Genomic DNA, 18673 nt, shown 5'->3' on the forward strand with positions numbered 1-18673 from the left:
GTCCCACATTCTCCCCGCGGGAGCGAGTCCCACATTCTCCCCCGCGGGAGCGAGTCCCACATTCTCCCCGCGGGAGCGAGTCCCACATTCTCCCCGCTCTCTGGATGTGGAAGTTTCTCCTGAATTCCGATTGGATTTATTCATGACTGTCTTATATCGACGGCCCCCGAGTTCTGGTCTCTTCACCCCCCACCTCCCCCACACAAGTGGAAACATATTATCTACGTCTACCCGATCGTAACCCCTTTGTAACTTTAGAGACCTCGATCAGGTCACTCCCCCCTCAGCCTTCTCTTTTCTAGAGAAAAGAGCCTCAGCCTGTTCAGTCTTTCCTGATGTTTATAATCTATAACTTATAACTCTCAAATCATGAATATCAGCTCTAACAGAGGCCCTGTCCCAGGGAAATAAAACGTTAATATAGAAACATATGAATGAGGAGGAGGAGGCCACTCTGCCCCTCGAGCCTGCTGCCCCCATTCACTAAGATCACGGCTGATCTGATTGTGGCCTGTTTCCTGCCTGTTCCCCCCCCCCCATAACCCTCAACTCCCTCGTCGATCAGAAACCCGTCTCACTCAGCCTCGGATATATTCACTGACCCGGCCTCCGCTGCTCTCTGTGGGAGGAGGGGGGGGAGAGAATTCCACAGACTGACCACCCTCTGAGGGAAGAAATTCCTCCTCATCTCCATCTTCAATGGGAGACCCCTTATTCTGAAACTGTGTCCCCCCCCTCCCCCCTCGTTCTAGATTCCCCCACGAGGGGTGGGGGGAAACATTCTCTCAGCATCCACCCTGTCAAGCCGCACCCCTCCTCTCAGAATCTGTCCTGTTTCAATAAGATCACCTCTCATTCTTCTAAACTCCCAACGGGTCCAGGGCCCAACCTGCTCAACCTTTTCCCCATGAGACAAACCCCACTTCGTCCCAGGGATCAGCCGAGTGAACCTTCTCTGAACGGCCTCCAATGCCAGTACGTTACCCCCCCCTCCCTTAAGTAAGGAGACCGGGACTGTCCACAGGGCCTCCGGGTGTGGTCTCACCAACGCCCTGTACAGCTGGAGCAAGACTCCCCCCCCCACCCAGACTTTTATACTCCACCACCCCCCCTCCTTGTAATAAAGGCTGACACTCCATTGGCCTTCCTAACACTCGCTGCGCCTGCACGCTGAGTAATTGTGATTCATCCACCAGGACGCCCAGATCCCTCCGCACCACAGTCTCTCTCTGTTTTAGTAACACTCTGCCTTTCTGTTCTTCCAGCCACAGTGAGATAGGCTCACGTTACACGACAGCTGCCAAATTTCAACCCGCTCACTTAACCCGACGACATGCACCTCACAGGGTTCACAGACCCCCCACCTTCACCAACCCAGACCGCCAGGGGCGAGCGCCCGCTCGCTCGTCATGCAGTACGCCGACCCAGGGCGCGGAGAAAGGAAAGGAAGAACGGGTACTCACCCAGTAAACCGGTTCCAAGCAGAGGGTTCAGGAGCTGAGGCATTACGGCGTGGATTTTCCCGGCTCCTGTGAGCTGCAGCAAGGATTCGCCCAGCGAGAGACCCGCGGTTCCCTCCAGGCTCGGAGAGTTAGTGGTGCAGGTCGTGGCGGCACACACCAAGGGGATAGGCGGGATGCAGATCTGCAGTAGTGGGGGGAGAGCGCAAGGGAGGGAGGGGAGAGAGTGGGAGGGGAGAGAGCGGGAGGGAGGGAGGGGGAGGGGAGAGAGCGGGAGGGAGGGAGGGAGGGGAGAGCGCGGGAGGGAGAGAGGGAGGGGAGAGCGCGGGAGGGAGGGAGGGAGGGGAGAGCGCGGGAGAGAGCGAAAGGGATGGAGGGAGGGAGGGGAGAGAGCGAGAGGGAAGGAGGGAGGGAGGGGAGAGAGCGAGAGGGAAGGAGGGAGGGAGGGAGGGGAGAGAGCAAGAGGGAAGGAGGGAGGGAGGGAGGGGAGAGAGCAAGAGGGAAGGAGGGAGGGAGGGAGGGGAGAGAGCGAGAGGGAAGGAGGGAGGGAGGGAGGGGAGAGAGCGAGAGGAAAGGAGGGAGGGAGGGAGGGGAGAGAGCGAGAGGGAAGGAGGGAGGGAGGGAGGGGAGAGAGCGAGAGGGAAGGAGGGAGGGAGGGAGGGGAGAGAGCGAGAGGGAAGGAGGGAGGGAGGGAGGGGGAGAGAGCGAGAGGGAAGGAGGGAGGGAGGGAGGGGAGAGAGCGAGAGGGAGGGAGGAAGGGAGGGGAGAGAGTGAGAGGGAAGGAGGGAGAGAGCGAGAGGGAAGGAGGGAGGGAGGGAGGGAGAACACGGGAGTGAGGGAGGGAGGGTCGGGGGATAGAGCGTGGGAGGGAGTGAGGGAAGGAGGGGAGAGAGCGGGAGGGAGAGTGCGCGAGGTGAGAGTGTGAGGGAGGGAGGTACGGGGGAGAGAGCGTGTGTGAGGGAGGGAGGGAGGGGAGAGAACAGGAGGGAGGGAGGGGAGAGTGCGGGAGGGGAGAGAGCGGGAGGGAGGGGAGAGCGCGAGAGGGAGAGTGCGCGAGATGAGAGTGTGAGGAAGGGAGGGACGGGGAGAGAGCGGGAGGGAAGGAGGGAGGGAGTGAGGGAGATAGGGACGGGGGAGAGAGCGTGTGTGAGGGAGGGAGGGAGGGGAGAGAACAGGAGGGAGGGAGGGGAGAGTGCGGGAGGGGAGAGAGCGGGAGGGAGGGGAGAGCGCGAGAGGGAGAGTGCGCGAGATGAGAGTGTGAGGAAGGGAGGGACGGGGAGAGAGCGGGAGGGAGGGAGTGAGGGCAGAGAGCGAGAGGGAGGGAGGGGAGAGAGCGGGAGGGAGGAAGTGAGGGGAGAGAGTGGGAGTGAGGGAGGGAGGGACGGGGGAGAACGCGGGAGTGAGGGAGGGAGGTTCGGGGAAGAGAGCGTGTGAGGGAGTGAGGGAAGGAGGGTAGAGAGCGGGAGGGAGGGTGCGCGAGATGAGAGTGTGAGGAAGGGAGGGACGGGGAGAGAGCGAGAGGGAAGGAGGGAGGGAGGGAGGGGATAGAGCGTGGGAGGGAGTGAGGGAAGGAGGGTAGAGAGCGGGAGGGAGAGTGCGCGAGATGAGAGTGTGAGGAAGGGAGGGACGGGGAGAGAGCGGGAGGGAAGGAGGGAGGGAGTGAGGGAGATAGGGACGGGGGAGAGAGCGTGTGTGAGGGAGGGAGGGTCGGGGGGAGAGATGAAGAAACACTAATCAGCCACAACTCAATCAGACGTCTGGACAGCACCGTAAGCAACAGGCCTGAAACAATTAATCTGCTCCCACTCTCGCGCCCCCTCTCTCACGCGCTCCCTCGCTGCACAGCAGCTACCAGGCCAGCTTGCAGCACTGATCTGATTAGCTTAAAACTGGAGCCAGGCCGTTCAGGGGTGATGTCAGGAAGCACTTCCTCACACAGAGGGGAGTGGGAACCTGGAACTTACTCTCTAACCACCACCCCCCACCCCCACCCACCTCTCTCCCACTAATGGACTCCTTCTGATCTTAATCTAACACCATTAAGGGGCTGAATGGCCTCTTCCTGTCCCTCTGTAACAGGCTCGAGGAGGAGGAGGGGCTGAATGGCCTCCTCCTGTTCCTGTGTAATAGGCTCGAGGAGGAGGAGGGGCTGAATGGCCTCCTCCTGTTCCTGTGTAACAGGCTCGAGGAGAAGGAGGGGCTGAATGGCCTCCTCCTGTTCCTGTGTAACAGGCTCAAGGAGGAGGGAGGGGCTGAATGGCTTCCTCCTGTTCCTGTGTAACAGGCTCGAGGAGGAGGAGGGGCTGAATGGCCTCCTCCTGCTCCTGTGTAACAGGCTCGAGGAGGAGGGGGCAGAAGGGAGGGAGGAGGGGCTGAACGGTCTGCACAGCTCGCGACGCTGGCACCCAGAAGCGCACACGCGGATCCCGGCCGGAACCCCTACCTGAGGCTGACCAGTGACGCCGTCGGCCGAAGCGAGGACCGTGGCCAGCAGCTGGGGGGTCAGTCCCAGCCAGGCCGGGGCGCCGGGGAACAGGAGGGGCTGCAGGGTCCCCTCGCCACCAGCGCCGCCAGGGAGGCTTCCCAGAGAAAGGCCGGTGGCGCTGCCGCCGCCGACACCGGCGTGGGGATCGTCCAGCAGTCCGCCCGGGGTCCGGTCGCCCACGGCCATCGGCTGATCCTGGAGGTCGGGGAGCCGCAGGAGGGTGGACGACGACGACGACGAGGACGAGGAGGAAGAGGAGGAGGAGGAGGAGGACGAGGAGGAGAGGAGGAGGGGACCGGGGTGCTGCCGTTGCGGTTGCGGCTCTGGCTGCTGCTGTTGCGCCGGCGGCGCAGGCAGGTCCGGGAGGGGGAGGCCGACGGGGGCCAGCGGGAGGAGGGCCGCCGGGCAGTGGTCCTGGAGCAGGGCGGACGCCAGGAGGTGCAGGGCCTGTAGTGTCTGTCCGTCGAGGTCGCCGGGTCCCGGCGGAGGCGGGCCGAGCAGGCCGCAGAGGTCCAGCACGGGGTGGCTGCTGTCGTGGTGGTGGTGGTGGTGGTCGGCGGCTTGACAATCCGGCTCCAGCGGGCAGGGGCGCAGGTCCGGCCGGACAAAGGGGAAGGCCACCGGCAGGGTCAGCGGCTCGCTGGCCGCGCAGGTCACCGCAGCGCCCGTGGTCAGCGCCGACGTCGTCCTGGCGATGGCGGGCTCTCCGCTGGCAGAGACGGTGGGAGGTGTCGGAGCGAACTCTGCAGGAGCGGGGAAAAGCACAGAGGAGAAAGCATTAAGTGGACAGGTACAGCACGGGGTTAGATACAAAGTACAGCTCCCTCTACACCGTCCCCATCAAACACTCCCAGGACAGGTACAGCACGGGGTTAGATACAGAGTAAATCTCCCTCTACACCGTCCCCATCAAACACTCCCAGGACAGGTACAGCACGGGGTTAGATACAGAGTAAAGCTCCCTCTACACTGTCCCCATCAAACACTCCCAGGACAGGTACAGCACGGGGTTAGATACAGAGTAAAGCTTCCTCTGAACTGTCCCCATCATCACTCCCAGGGCAGATACAGCACGAGGTCAAATACAAAGAAAAGCTCCCCCCACACCGCCTCCATCAAACAGTCTCAGGGCAGGTTCAGTACGGGCTAGATACAGAGTAAATCTCCCTCTACACCAACCAGATCAAACACTCCAGGACAGGGACAGCACGGCCTTAGATACATGGTCAATCTCCCTCTACACCATCCCCATCAAACCTCCCAGGACAGTTACAGAAAAGTATTAGATACAGAGTAAAGCTCCCTCTACACTGTCCCCATCAAACACTCCAAGGTCAGGTACAGCACGTGGTTAGATACAGAGTAAAGCTCCATCCACACTGTCACCATCAACCACTCCCAAAATAGGTACAGCACGGGGTAAGATACAGGGTAAAGCTCCCTCTACACTGTCCCCATCAAACACTCCCAGGACAGGTACAGCACGGGGTTAGATACAGAGTAAAGCTCCCTCAACACCGTCCACATCAAACACTCCCAGGACAGGTACAGCACAGGGTTAGATACAGAGTAAATCTCCCTCTACACCGTGCCCATCAAACACTCCCAGGACAGGTACAGCACAGGGTTAGATACGGAGGAAAGCTCCCTCTACATTGTCCCCATCAAACACTCCCAGGACAGGTACAGCATGGGGTTGCATATAGAGTAAAGCTCCCTCTACACTGTCCCCATCAAACACTCCCAGGACAAGGTACAGCACAGGGTTAGATAAAGACAAAAGCCCCCTCTACACTGTCCGCATCAAACATTCCCAGGGGAGTTACAGCACGGGGTTAGATACAGAATAAAGGTCCCTCTACACCGTCCCCATCAAACATTCCCAGGACTGCTACAGCACGGGGTTAGATACAGAGTAAAGCTCACTCTACACTGTCCCCATCAAACATTCCCAGGACTGGTACAGCACGGGGTTAGATACAGAGTAAAGGTCCCTCTATACCGTCCCCATCAAACATTCCCAGGACTGGTACAGCACGGGGTTAGATACAGTGTAAATCTCACTCTAAACAATTTCCATCAAACACTCCCAGGACAGGTACAGCACGATGTTAGATACAGAATAAAGCTCCCTCTACACTGTCACGATCAAAACTCCCAGGACAGGTACAGCACGGGGTGAGATACAGATTAAAGCTCCCTCTACACTGTCACCATCAAAACTCCCAGGACAGGTACAGCACGGGGTTAGATACAGAGTAAAGCTCACTCTAAACTGTCCCCATCAAACGCTCCAAGGACAGATACAGCACGGGATTAGATACAGAGTTAAGCTCCCTCTACACCGGACCCATTAAACACTCCCAGGACATGTACAACACGGACTTACATACAGAGGAAAGCTCACTCTACTCCGCCCCCATCAAACACTGCCAGGACATGTAAAACACGGGGTTAGATACAGAGTAAAGCTCCCTCTACACCGTCCCCATCAAACACTCCCAGGACAGGTACAGCACGGGTTTAGATACAGAGTAAAGCTCCCTCTACACCGTCCGCATCAAACATTCCCAGGACAGGTACAGCACGGGGTTCGATACAGAGTAAAGCTACCTCTACACTGTCCCCATCAAACGCTCACAGGACAGGTACAGCACGGAGTTAGATGCAGAGTAAAGGTCCCTCTACACCGTCCCCATCAAACACTCCCAGGACAGGTACAGCACGGGGTTCGATACAGAGTAAAGCTCCCTCTACACTGTCCCCAACAAACATTCCCAGGACAGGTACAGCACGGGGTTAGATACAGAGTAAAGCTCCCTCTACACTGTCCCCAACAAACATTCCCAGGACAGGTACAGCACGGGGTTAGATACAGAGTAAAGATCCCTCTACACCGTCCCCATCAAACATTCCCAGGACAGGTACAGCACAGGGTTAGATACGGAGGAAAGCTCCCTCTACATTGTCCCCATCAAACACTCCCAGGACAGGTACAGCACAGGGTTAGATACAGATGAAAGCTCCCTCTACACCGTCCCCATCAAACATTCCCAGGACAGGTACAGCACAGGGTTAGATACGGAGGAAAGCTCCCTCTACACTGTCACCATCAAAACTCCCAGGACAGGTACAGCACGGGGTTAGATAGAGAGTTAAGCTCCCTCTACACCGTCCCCATCAAACACTCCCAGGACATGTACAACACGGAGTAAGATACAGAGTAAAGCTCCCTCTACACCGTCCCCAACAAGCACTCCCAGGACAGGTACAGCACAGGGTAAGATACAGAGTAAAGCTCCCTCTACACCGTCCCCAACAAGCACTCCCAGGACAGGTACAGCACGGGGTTAGATACAGAGTAAAGCACCCTCTACACGTCCCCAACAAACACTTCCCAGAACAGGTACAGCACGGGGTTAGATACAGAGTAAAGCTCCCTCTACACCGTCCCCATCAAACACTCCCAGGACAGGTACAGCACAGGGTTAGATACAGAGTAAAGTTCCCTCTACACCGTCCACATCAAACATTCCCAGGACTAGAACAGCACGGGGTCAGATACAGAATAAAGGTCCCTCTACACCATCCGCATCAAACACTCCCAGGACTGGTAGAGCACGGGGTTAGATACAGAGTAAAGCTCACACTACAGCTTCCCCATCAAACACTCCCAGGACAGGTACAGCACGGGGTTAGATACAGAGTAAAGCTCCCTCTACGCTGTCCCCATCAAAGACTCCCAGGACAGGTACAGCTCGGGGTTAGATATAGAGTAAAGTACCGTATACACCGTCCACATTAAAACACTCCCAGGAAAGCTACAGCATGGGGTTGGATATAGAGTAAAGCTCCCTCTGCACTGTCCCCATCAAACACTCCCAGGACAGGTACAGCACGAGGTTAGATACAGAGTAAAGCTCCCTCTACACCAACCCAACAAACACTCCCAGGACAGGTACAGCACGGGGTTAGATACAGGGTGAAGCTCCCTCTAAACCGTCCCCATCAAACACTCCCAGGACAGGTACAGCACGGGGTTAGATACAGAGTAAAGATCCCTCTACACCGTCCCCATCAAACACTCCCAGGACAGGTACAACACGGAGTTAGATACAGAGTAAAGCTCCCTCTACACCGTCCCCATCAAACACTCCCAGGACAGGTACAGCACGGGGTTAGATACAGAGTAAAGCTCCCTCTACACCGTCCCCATCAAACACTCCCAGGACATGTACAACACGGAGTTAGATACAGAGTAAATCTCCCTCTACACCGTCCCCATCAAACATTCCCAGGACAGGTACAGCACGGGGTTAGATACAGAATAAAGCTCCCTCTACACTGTCCCCATCAAACACTCCCAGGACAGGTACAGCACAGGGTTAGATACAGAGTAAAGCTCCCTCTACACCGTCCCCATCAAACACTCCCAGGACAGGTACAGCACAGGGTTAGATACAGATGAAAGCTCCCTTTACACTGTCACCATCAAAACTCCCAGGACTGGTACAGCACGGGGTTAGATACAGAGTAAAGTTCCCTCTACACCGTCCACATCAAACATTCCCAGGACTAGTACAGCACGGGGTTAGATACAGAGTAAAGCTCCCTCTACACCGTCCCCATCAAACACTCCCAGGTCAGGTACAGCACGGGGTTAGATACAGAGTAAATCTCCCTCTACACCGTCCCCAACAAACACTCCCAGGACAGGTACAGCACAGGGTTAGATACAGAGTAAATCTCCCTCTAAACCGTCCCCATCAAACACTCCCAGGACATGTACAACACGGAGTTAGATACAGAGTAAAGCTCCCTCTACACTGTCCCCATCAAACACTCCCAGGGCAGGTACAGCACAGGTTTAGATACAGAGTAAAACTCCCACTACACCGTCCCCATCAAACACTCCCAGGACAGGTACAGCACGGGGTTAGATACAGAGGAAAGCTCACTCTACACCATCCCCATCAAACACTCCCAGGACAGGTACAGCACGGGGTTAGATACAGAGTAAAGCTCCCTCTAAACTGTCCCCATCAAACACTCCCAGGACAGATACAGCACGGGGTTAGATACAGTGTAAATCTCACTCTAAACAATTTCCATCAAACACTCCCAGGACAGGTACAGAACGGGGTTAGATACAGATTAAAGCTCCCTCTACACTATCCCCATCAAACACTCCGAGGACAGGTACAGCACGGGGTTAGATAGAGAGTTAAGCTCCCTCTACACCGTCCCCATCAAACACTCCCAGGACATGTACAACACGGAGTTACATACAGAGGAAGCTCAATCTGCACAGTCCCCATCAAACACTCCCAGGACATGTACAACACGGAGTAAGATACAGAGTAAAGCTCCCTCTACACCGTCCCCAACAAACACTCCCAGGACAGGTACAGCACGGGGTTAGATACAGGGTAAAGCACCCTCTACACCGTACCCAACAAACATTCCCAGAACAGGTACAGCACGGGGTTAGATACAGAATAAAGGTGCCTCTACACCATCCGCATCAAACACTCCCAGGACTGGTAGAGCAAGGTGTGAGATACAGAGTAAAGCTCCCTTTACACCGTCCCCAACAAACACTCCAGGACAGGTACAGCACGGGGTTAGATACAGGGTAAAGCACCCTCTACACCGGACCCAACAAACATTCCCAGAACAGGTACAGCACGGGGTTAGATACAGAGTAAAGCTCCCTCTACACAGTCCCCATCAAAGACTCCCAGGAAAGGTACAGCATGGGGTTGGATATAGAGTAATGCTCCCTCTACACTGTCCCCATCAAACCCTCCCAGGGGAGTTACAGCACGGGGTAAGATACAGAATAAAGGTCCCTCTACACCATCCCCATCAAACATTCCCAGGACTGGTACAGCACGGGCTTAGACACAGAGTAAATCTCCCTCTACACCGTCCCCATCAAACATTCCCAGGACTGGTACAGCACGGGCTTAGATACAGAGTAAAGGTCCCTCTAAACCGTCCCCATCAAACACTCCCAGGACAGGTACAGCACGGGGATAAATACAGAGTAAAGCTCCCTCTACACCGTCCCCATCAAACACTCCCAGGACAGATACAGCACGGGGTTAGATACAGATTAAAGCTCTCTCTACACTGTCACCATCAAAACTCCCAGGACAGGTACAGCACGGGGTTAGATACAGAGTTAAGCTCCCTCTACAATGTCCCCATCAAACACTCCCAGGACAGGTACAGCACGTGGTTAGATACCGAGTAAAGCTCCCTATACACTGTGCCCATCAAAGACTCCCAGGACAGGTACAGCACGGAGTTAGTTGCAGAGTAAAGTTCCTCTACACCGTCCACATCAAACATTCCCAGGACTGGTACAGCATGGGGTTAGATATAGACTAAAGGTCCCTTTTCACCGTCTGCATCAAACACTCCCAGGACTGGCACATCACGGGGTTCGATACAGAGTAAAGCTCCCTCTACAGTGTCCCCATCAAACACTCCGAGAACAGGTACAGCACGGGGTTAGATACAGTGAAAATCTCACTCTAAACCGTCTCCATCAAAGACTAACAGGACAGGTACAGCACGGGGTTAGATGCAGAGTAAATCTCCGTTTAAACCGTCCCCATCAAACACTCCCAGGACAGGTACAGCACAGGGTTAGATACATAGCAAAGAGCCCTCTACACTGTCACAATCAAAACTCCCAGGACAGGTACAGCACGGGGTTAGATACAGAGTAAAGCTCCCTCTACACTGTCCCCATCAAACACTCCCAGGACAGGTACAGCACGGGATTAGATACAGATTAAAAGTCCATCTACACCATCCCCATCAAACACTCCCAGGAGAGGTACAGCACGGGGTTAGATACAGAGGAAAGCTCACTCTACACCATCCCCATCAAACACTCCCAGGACAGGTACAGCACGGGGTTAGATACAGAATAAAGCTCCCTCTACACCGTCCGAAACAAACACTCCCAGGACATGTACAACACGGGGTTAGATACAGAGTAAAGCTCCCTCTACACCGTCCCCATCAAACACTCCCAGGACATGTACAACACGGGGTTAGATAAGGAGTAAAGCTCCCTCTACACCGTCCCCATCAAACACTCCCAGGACAGGAACAGCACGGGGTTAGATACAGAGTAATGCTCCCTCTACACCGTTCGCATCAAACACTACCAGGACAGGTACAGCACGGGGTTAGATACAGAGTAAAGCTCCCTCTACACTCTCCCCATCAAACACTCCCAGGACAGGAACAGCACGGGGTTAGATACAGAGTAAAGCTCCCCCTCTACACCGTCCCCATCAAAGACTAACAGGACAGGTACAGCACGGGGTTAGATGCAGAGTAAAGCTCCCTCTACACTGTCCCCATCAAACACTCCCAGGAGAGGTACAGCACGGGGATAGATACAGTGTAAATCTCACTCTAAACAATCTCCATCAAACACTCCCAGGACAGGTATAGCACGGGGTTAGATACAGAGTAAAGGTCCCTCTACACCGTCCGCATCAAACATTCCCAGGACTGGTACAGCACGGGGTTAGATACAGAGTATATCTCCCTCTACACCGTCCGCATCAAACATTCCCAGGACTGGTGCAGCACGGGGTTAGATACAGAGTAAAGCTCCCTCTACACTGTCCCCAACAAACATTCCCAGGACAGGTACAACACGGGGTTAGATACAGAGTAAAGGTCCCTCTACACTGTCCACTTCAAACACTCCCAGGACAGGTACAGCAAGGTGTTAGATACAGATGCAAGTTCCCTCTACACTTTCCCCATCAAACACTCCCAGGACAGGTACAGCACGGGGTTCGATACAGAGTAAAGGTCCCTCTACACCGTCCGCATCGAACATTCCCAGGACTGGTACAGCACGGGGTTAGATACAGAGTAAATCTCCCTCTACACCGACCCCAGCAAACATTCCCAGGGCAGGTACTGCACGGGGTTAGATACAGAGTAAAGCTCCCTCTACACTGCCCCCATCAAACACTCCCGGGCAATGTACAACACGTAGTTAGATACAGAGTAAAGTTCCCTCTACACCGTCCACATCAAACACTCCCAGGACAGGTACAGCACGTAGTTAGATACAGAGTAAAGTTCCCTCTACACCGTCCACATCAAACATTCCCAGGACTGGTACAGCACGGGGTTAGATACAGAGTAAAGGTCCCTCTACACCATCCGCATCAAACATTCCCAGGACTGGTACAGCACGGGGTTCGATACAGAGTAAAGCTCCCTCTACACTGTCCCCAACAAGTATTCCCAGGACAGGTACAGCACGGGGTTAGATACAGAGTAAAGCTCCCTCTACATTGTGCCCTTCAAACACTCACAGGACAGGTACAGCAAGGTGTTAGATACAGATGAAAGCTCCCTCTACACTGTAACCATCAAAACTCCCAGGACAGGTACAGCATGGGGTTAGATACAGAGTAAAGCTGCCTCTACACCGTCCCCATCAAACACTCCCAGGACAGGTACAGCACGGGGATACATACAGAGGAAAGCTTCCTCTACACCGTCCCCATCAAACACTCCCAGGACAGGTACAGCACGGGGTTAGATACAGAGTAAAGCTTCCTCTACACCGTCCCCATCAAACACTCCCAGGACAGGTACAGCACGTAGTTAGATACAGAGTCAAGTTCCCTCTACATCGTCCACGTCAAATATTCCCAGGGCTGGTACAGCACGGGGTTAGATACAGAGTAAAGGTTCCTCTGCACCATCCGCATCAAACATTCCCAGGACAGGTACAGCACGGGGTTAGATACAGAGTAAAGCTCCGTCTACAGTGTCCCCTTCAAACACTCCCAGGACAGGTACAGCAAGGTGATAAATACAGATGAAAGCTCCCTCTACACTGTTACCATCAAAACTCCCAGGACAGGTACAGCACGGGGTTAGATACAGAGTAAAGCTCCCTCTACACTGTCCCCATCAAACACTCCAAGGACAGGTACAGCACGGGGTTAGATACAGAGTAAAGCTCCCTCTACACTGTCCCCATCAAACACTCCAAGGACAGGTACAGCACGGGGTTAGATACAGAGTAAAGCTCCCTTTGCACCGACCCCATCAAACACTCACAGGACAGGTACAGCACAGGGTTAGATACAGAGTAAAGCTCCCTCTGCACTGTCCCCATCAAACACTCCCAGGACAGGTACAGCACGGGGTTAGATACAGAGTAAAGCTCCCTCTACACTGTCCCCATCAAACACTCCCAGGACAGGTACAGCACGGGGTTAGATACAGAGTAAAGCTCCCTCTACAATGTCCCCATCAGCACTCCGAGGACAGGTACAGCAGGGGGTTAGATACAGAGTAAAGTTCCCTCTACACTTTCCCCATCAAACACTCCCAGGACAGGTACAGCACGGGGTTCGATACAGAGTAAAGGTCCCTCTACACCGTCCGCATCGAACATTCCCAGGACTGGTACAGCACGGGGTTAGATACAGAGTAAATCTCCCTCTACACCGTCCACATCAAACATTCCCAGGACAGGTACAGCACGGGGTAAGATACAGAGTAAATCTGCCTCTACACCGTCCTCATCAAACATTCCCAGGACTGGTACAGCACGGGGTTAGATACAGAGTAAAGCTCCCTCTTCACTGTCCCCAACAAACATTCCCAGGACAGGTGCAGCACGGGGTTAGATACAGAGTAAAGCTCCCTCTACATCTTCCCCATCAAACACTCCCAGGAGAGGTACAGCAGGTGGTTAGATACAGAGTAAAGCTCGCTCTACACTGTCCCCATCAAACACTCCCAGGACAGGTACAGCACGGAGTTAGATACAGAGTAAAGTTCCCTCTACACCGTCCACATCAAACATTCCCAGGACTGGTACAGCACGGGGTTAGATATAGAGTAAAGGTCCCTCTACACCATCCGCATCAAACATTCCTGTGACTGGTACAGCACGGGGTTCGATACAGAGTAAAGCTCCCTCTACACTGTCCGCAACAAATATTCCCAGGACAGGTACAGCAAGGTGTTAGATACAGATGAAAGCTCCCTCTACACTGTAACCATCAAAACTCCCAGGACAGGTACAGCACGGGGTAAGATACAGAGTAAAGCTCCCTCTACACCGTCCACATCATACAGTCCCAGGACAGGTACAGCATGGGGTTAGATACAGAGTAAAGCTCCCTCTACACTGTCCCAATCAAACACTCCCAGGACAAGTACAGCACGGGGTTAGATACAGAGTAAAGTTCCCTCTACACTGTCCCCATGAAACACTCCCATGACAGGTACAGCACGTGGTTAGATACAGAGTAAAGCTCCCTCTACACTGTCCCCATCAAACATTCCCAGGACAGGTACAGCACGGGGTAAGATACAGAGTAAAGCTCACTCTACACTGTCCCCTTCAAACACTCCCAGGACAGGTACAGCAAGGTGATGAATACAGATGAAAGCTCCCTCTACACTGTTACCATCAAAACTGCCAGGACAGGTACAGCATGGGGTTAGATACAGAGTAAATCTCCCTCTACACCGTCCGCATCAAACATTCACAGGAATGGTACAGCACGGGGTTAGATACAGAGTAAAGCTCCCTCTACACTGTAACAATCAAAACTCCCAGGACAGGTACAGCACGGGGTTCGATACAGAGTAAAGGACCCCCAAAACTGTCCCCAACAAACATTCCCAGGACAGGTACAGCACGGGGTTAGATACAGAGTAAAGCTCCCTCTACAATGTCCCCATCAAACACTCCCAGGACAGGTACAGCACGGGGTTAGATACAGAGTAAAGGTCCCTCGGCACCGTCCGCGTCAAACATTCCCAGGACTGGTACAGCACGGGGTTAGATACAGAGTAAAGGTCCCTCGGCACCGTCCGCGTCAAACATTCCCAGGACTGGTACAGCACGGGGTTAGATACAGAGTAAATCTCCCTCTACACCGTCCGCATCAAACATTCACAGGAATGGTACAGCACGGGGTTAGATACAGAGTAAAGCTCCCTCTACACTGTAACAATCAAAACTCCCAGGACAGGTACAGCACGGGGTTCGATACAGAGTAAAGGACCCCCAAAACTGTCCCCAACAAACATTCCCAGGACAGGTACAGCACGGGGTTAGATACAGAGTAAAGCTCCCTCTACACTGTCCCCATCAAACACTCCCAGGACAGGTACAGCATGGGGTTAGATACAGATGAAAGCTCCCGCTACACTGTCCCCATCAAACACTCCCAGGACAGGTACAGCACGGGGTTAGATACAGAGTAAAGCTCCCTCTACACCGTCCCCATCAAACACTCCCAGGACAGGTACAGCATGGGGTTAGATACAGATGAAAGCTCCCTCTACACCGTCCCCATCAAACACTCCCAGGACAGGTACAGCACGTAGTTAGATACAGAGTAAAGTTCCCTCTACACCGTCCACATCAAACATTCCCAGGACAGGTACAGCACGGGGTTAGATACAGAGTAAAGCTCCCTCTACACTGTCCCCAACAAATATTCCCAGTACAGGTACAGCACGGGGTTAGATACAGAGTAAAGCTTCCTCTACACCGTCCCCATCAAACACTCACAGGACAGGTACAGCACGGGGTTAGATACAGAGTAAAGCTCCCTCTACACTGTCCCCATCAAACACTCCCAGGACAGGTACAGCACGTAGTTAGATACAGAGTAAAGTTCCCTCTACACCGTCCACATCAAACATTCCCAGGACAGGTACAGCACGGGGTTAGATACAGAGTAAAATTCCCTCTACACCATCCGCATCAAACATTCCCAGGACTGGTACAGCACGAGGTTCGATACAGAGTAAAGCTCCCTCTACACTGTCCCCAACAAATATTCCCAGGACAGGTACAGCACGGGGTTAGATACAGAGTAAAGCTTCCTCTACACCGTCCCCATCAAACACTCCCAGGACAGGTACAGCACGGGGTTAGATACAGAGTAAAGCTCCCTCTACACTGTCCCCATCAAACACTCCCAGGACAGGTACAGCACGTGGTTAGATACAGAGTAAAGCTCCCTCTACACTTTCCCCATCAAACACTCCCAGGACAGGTACAGCACGGGGTTAGATACAGAGTAAAGGTCCCTCTGCACCGTCCGCGTCAAACATTCCCAGGACTGGTACAGCACGGGGTTAGATACAGAGTAAATCTCCCTCTACACCGTCCGCATCAAACATTCACAGGAATGGTACAGCACGGGGTTAGATACAGAATAAAGCTCCCTCAACACTGTCCCCAACAAACAATCCCAGGACAGGTACAACACGGGGTTAGATACAGAGTAAAGCTCCCTCTACACTGTCCACTTCAAACACTCCCAGGACAGGTACAGCAAGGTGTTAGATACAGATGCAAGCTCCCTCTACACTGTAACCATCAAACACTCCCAGGACAGGTACAGCACGGGGTTAGATACAGAGTAAAGCTTCCTCTGCACCGTCCACATCAAATTTTCCCAGGACTGGTACAGCAGGGGGTTAGATACAGATTACAGCTCCCTCTACACCGACCCCAGCAAACATTCCCAGGGCAGGTACTGCACGGGGTTAGATACAGAGTAAAGCTCCCTCTACACTGTCCCCATCAAACACTCCCAGGACAGGTACAGCACGTAGTTAGATACAGAGTAAAGATCCCTCTACACCGTCCACATCAAACATTCCCAGGACTGGTACAGCACGGGGTTAGATACAGAGTAAAGGTCCCTCTACACCATCCGCATCAAACATTCCCAGGACTGGTACAGCACGGGGTTCGATACAGAGTAAAGCTCCCTCTACACTGTCCCCATCAAACACTCCCAGGACAGGTACAGCACGTAGTTAGATACAGAGTAAAGATCCCTCTACACCGTCCACATCAAACATTCCCAGGACTGGTACAGCACGGGGTTAGATACAGAGTAAAGGTCCCTCTACACCATCCGCATCAAACATTCCCAGGACAGGTACAGCACGGGGTTAGATACAGAGTAAAGCTCCCTCTACATTGTGCCCTTCAAACACTCACAGGACAGGTACAGCAAGGTGTTAGATACAGATGAAAGCTCCCTCTACACTGTCCCCATCAAACACTCCAAGGACAGGTACAGCACGTAGTTAGATACAGAGTAAAGCTCCCTCTACACCGTCCCCATCAAACACTCCCAGGACAGGTACAGCACGGGGTAGATACAGAGTAAAGCTCCCTCGAACACCGTCCCAACAAACACTCCCAGGACAGGTACAGCACTGGGTTAGATACAGAGTCAAGTTCCCTCTACATCGTCCCCATCAAACACTTCCCAACGGCAGGTACAGCACGGGGTAAGATACAGAGTAAAGGTTCCCTCTACATCGTCCACGTCAAACATTCCCAGGGCTGGTACAGCACGGGGTTAGATACAGAGTAAAGCTCCGTCTACACTGTCCCCTTCAAACACTCCCAGGACAGGTACAGCAAGGTGATAAATACAGATGAAAGCTCCCTCTACACTGTTACCATCAAAACTCCCAGGACAGGTACAGCACAGGGTTAGATACAGAGTAAAGCTCCCTCTACACTGTCCCCATCAAACACTCCCAGGACAGGTACGGCGCGTGGTTAGATACAGAGTAAAGCTCCCTCTACACTGTCCCCATCAAACACTCCAAGGACAGGTACAGCACGGGGTTAGATACAGAGTAAAGGTCCCTCTGCACCGTCCGCATCAAACATTCCCAGGAATGGTACAGCACGGGGTTAGATACAGAGTAAAGCTCCCTCTACACTGTCCCCAACAAACATTCCCAGGACAGGTACAGCACGGGGTTAGATACAGAGTAAAGCTCCCTCGACACTGTCCCCAACAAACACTCCCAGGACAGGTACAGCACGGGGTTAGATACAGAGTAAAGCTCCCTTTGCACCGACCCCATCAAACACTCACAGGACAGGTACAGCACGGGGTTAGATACAGAGTAAAGGTCCCTCTACACCGTCCACATCAAACATTCCCAGGACAGGTACAGCACGGGGTTAGATACAGAGTAAAATTCCCTCTACACCGTCCGCATCAAACATTCACAGGAATGGTACAGCACGGGGTTAGATACAGAATAAAGCTCCCTCAACACTGACCCCAACAAACATTCCCAGGACAGGTACAACACGGGGTTAGATACAGAGTAAAGCTCCCTCTACACCATCTCCATCAAACACTCCCAGGACAGGTACAGCACGGGGTTAGATACAGAGTAAAGCTCCCTCTACACTGTCCACTTCAAACACTCCCAGGACAGGTACAGCACGGTGTTAGATCCAGATGCAAGCTCCCTCTACACTGTAACCATCAAAACTCTCAGGACAGGTACAGCACGGGGTTAGCTACAGAGTAAAGCTTCCTCTGCACCGTCCACATCAAATTTTCCCAGGACTGGTACAACACGGGGTTAGATACAGAGTGAAAGCTCCCTCTACACCGTCCCCATCAAACACTCACAGGACAGGTAAAGCATGGGGTTAGATACAGAGTAAAGCTCCCTCTACACTGTCCCCATCAAACACTCCCAGGACAGGTACAGCACGTGGTTAGATACAGAGTAAAGCTCCCTCTACACTGTCCCCATCAAGCACTCCAAGGACAGGTACAGCACGGGGTTAGATACAGAGTAAAGGTCCCTCTGCACCGTCCGCATCAAACATTCCCAGGACTGGTACAGCACGGGGTTA

At 53.6% G+C, this 18673-nt stretch overlaps 1 protein-coding gene across 1 annotated transcript in view; it reads right to left on the reverse strand.

Annotated features, from left to right (window-relative positions):
• LOC121275120 (methyl-CpG-binding domain protein 6-like) overlaps window positions 1-18673 on the reverse strand; it is a gene marked incomplete at both ends in the record, with an annotated part of 36188 nt that overhangs the window by 1200 nt on the left and 16315 nt on the right. The window contains 2 exons of the mRNA XM_041182537.1: window positions 1464-1644; window positions 3904-4688. Of these exons, the coding sequence (XP_041038471.1) occupies window positions 1464-1644; window positions 3904-4688 (966 nt within the window). The remainder of the gene's footprint in view (window positions 1-1463; window positions 1645-3903; window positions 4689-18673) is intronic.

Source organism: Carcharodon carcharias, unplaced genomic scaffold (genome assembly GCF_017639515.1).
Source record: "Carcharodon carcharias isolate sCarCar2 unplaced genomic scaffold, sCarCar2.pri scaffold_1019_ctg1, whole genome shotgun sequence".
Lineage (NCBI taxonomy): Eukaryota > Metazoa > Chordata > Chondrichthyes > Lamniformes > Lamnidae > Carcharodon > Carcharodon carcharias.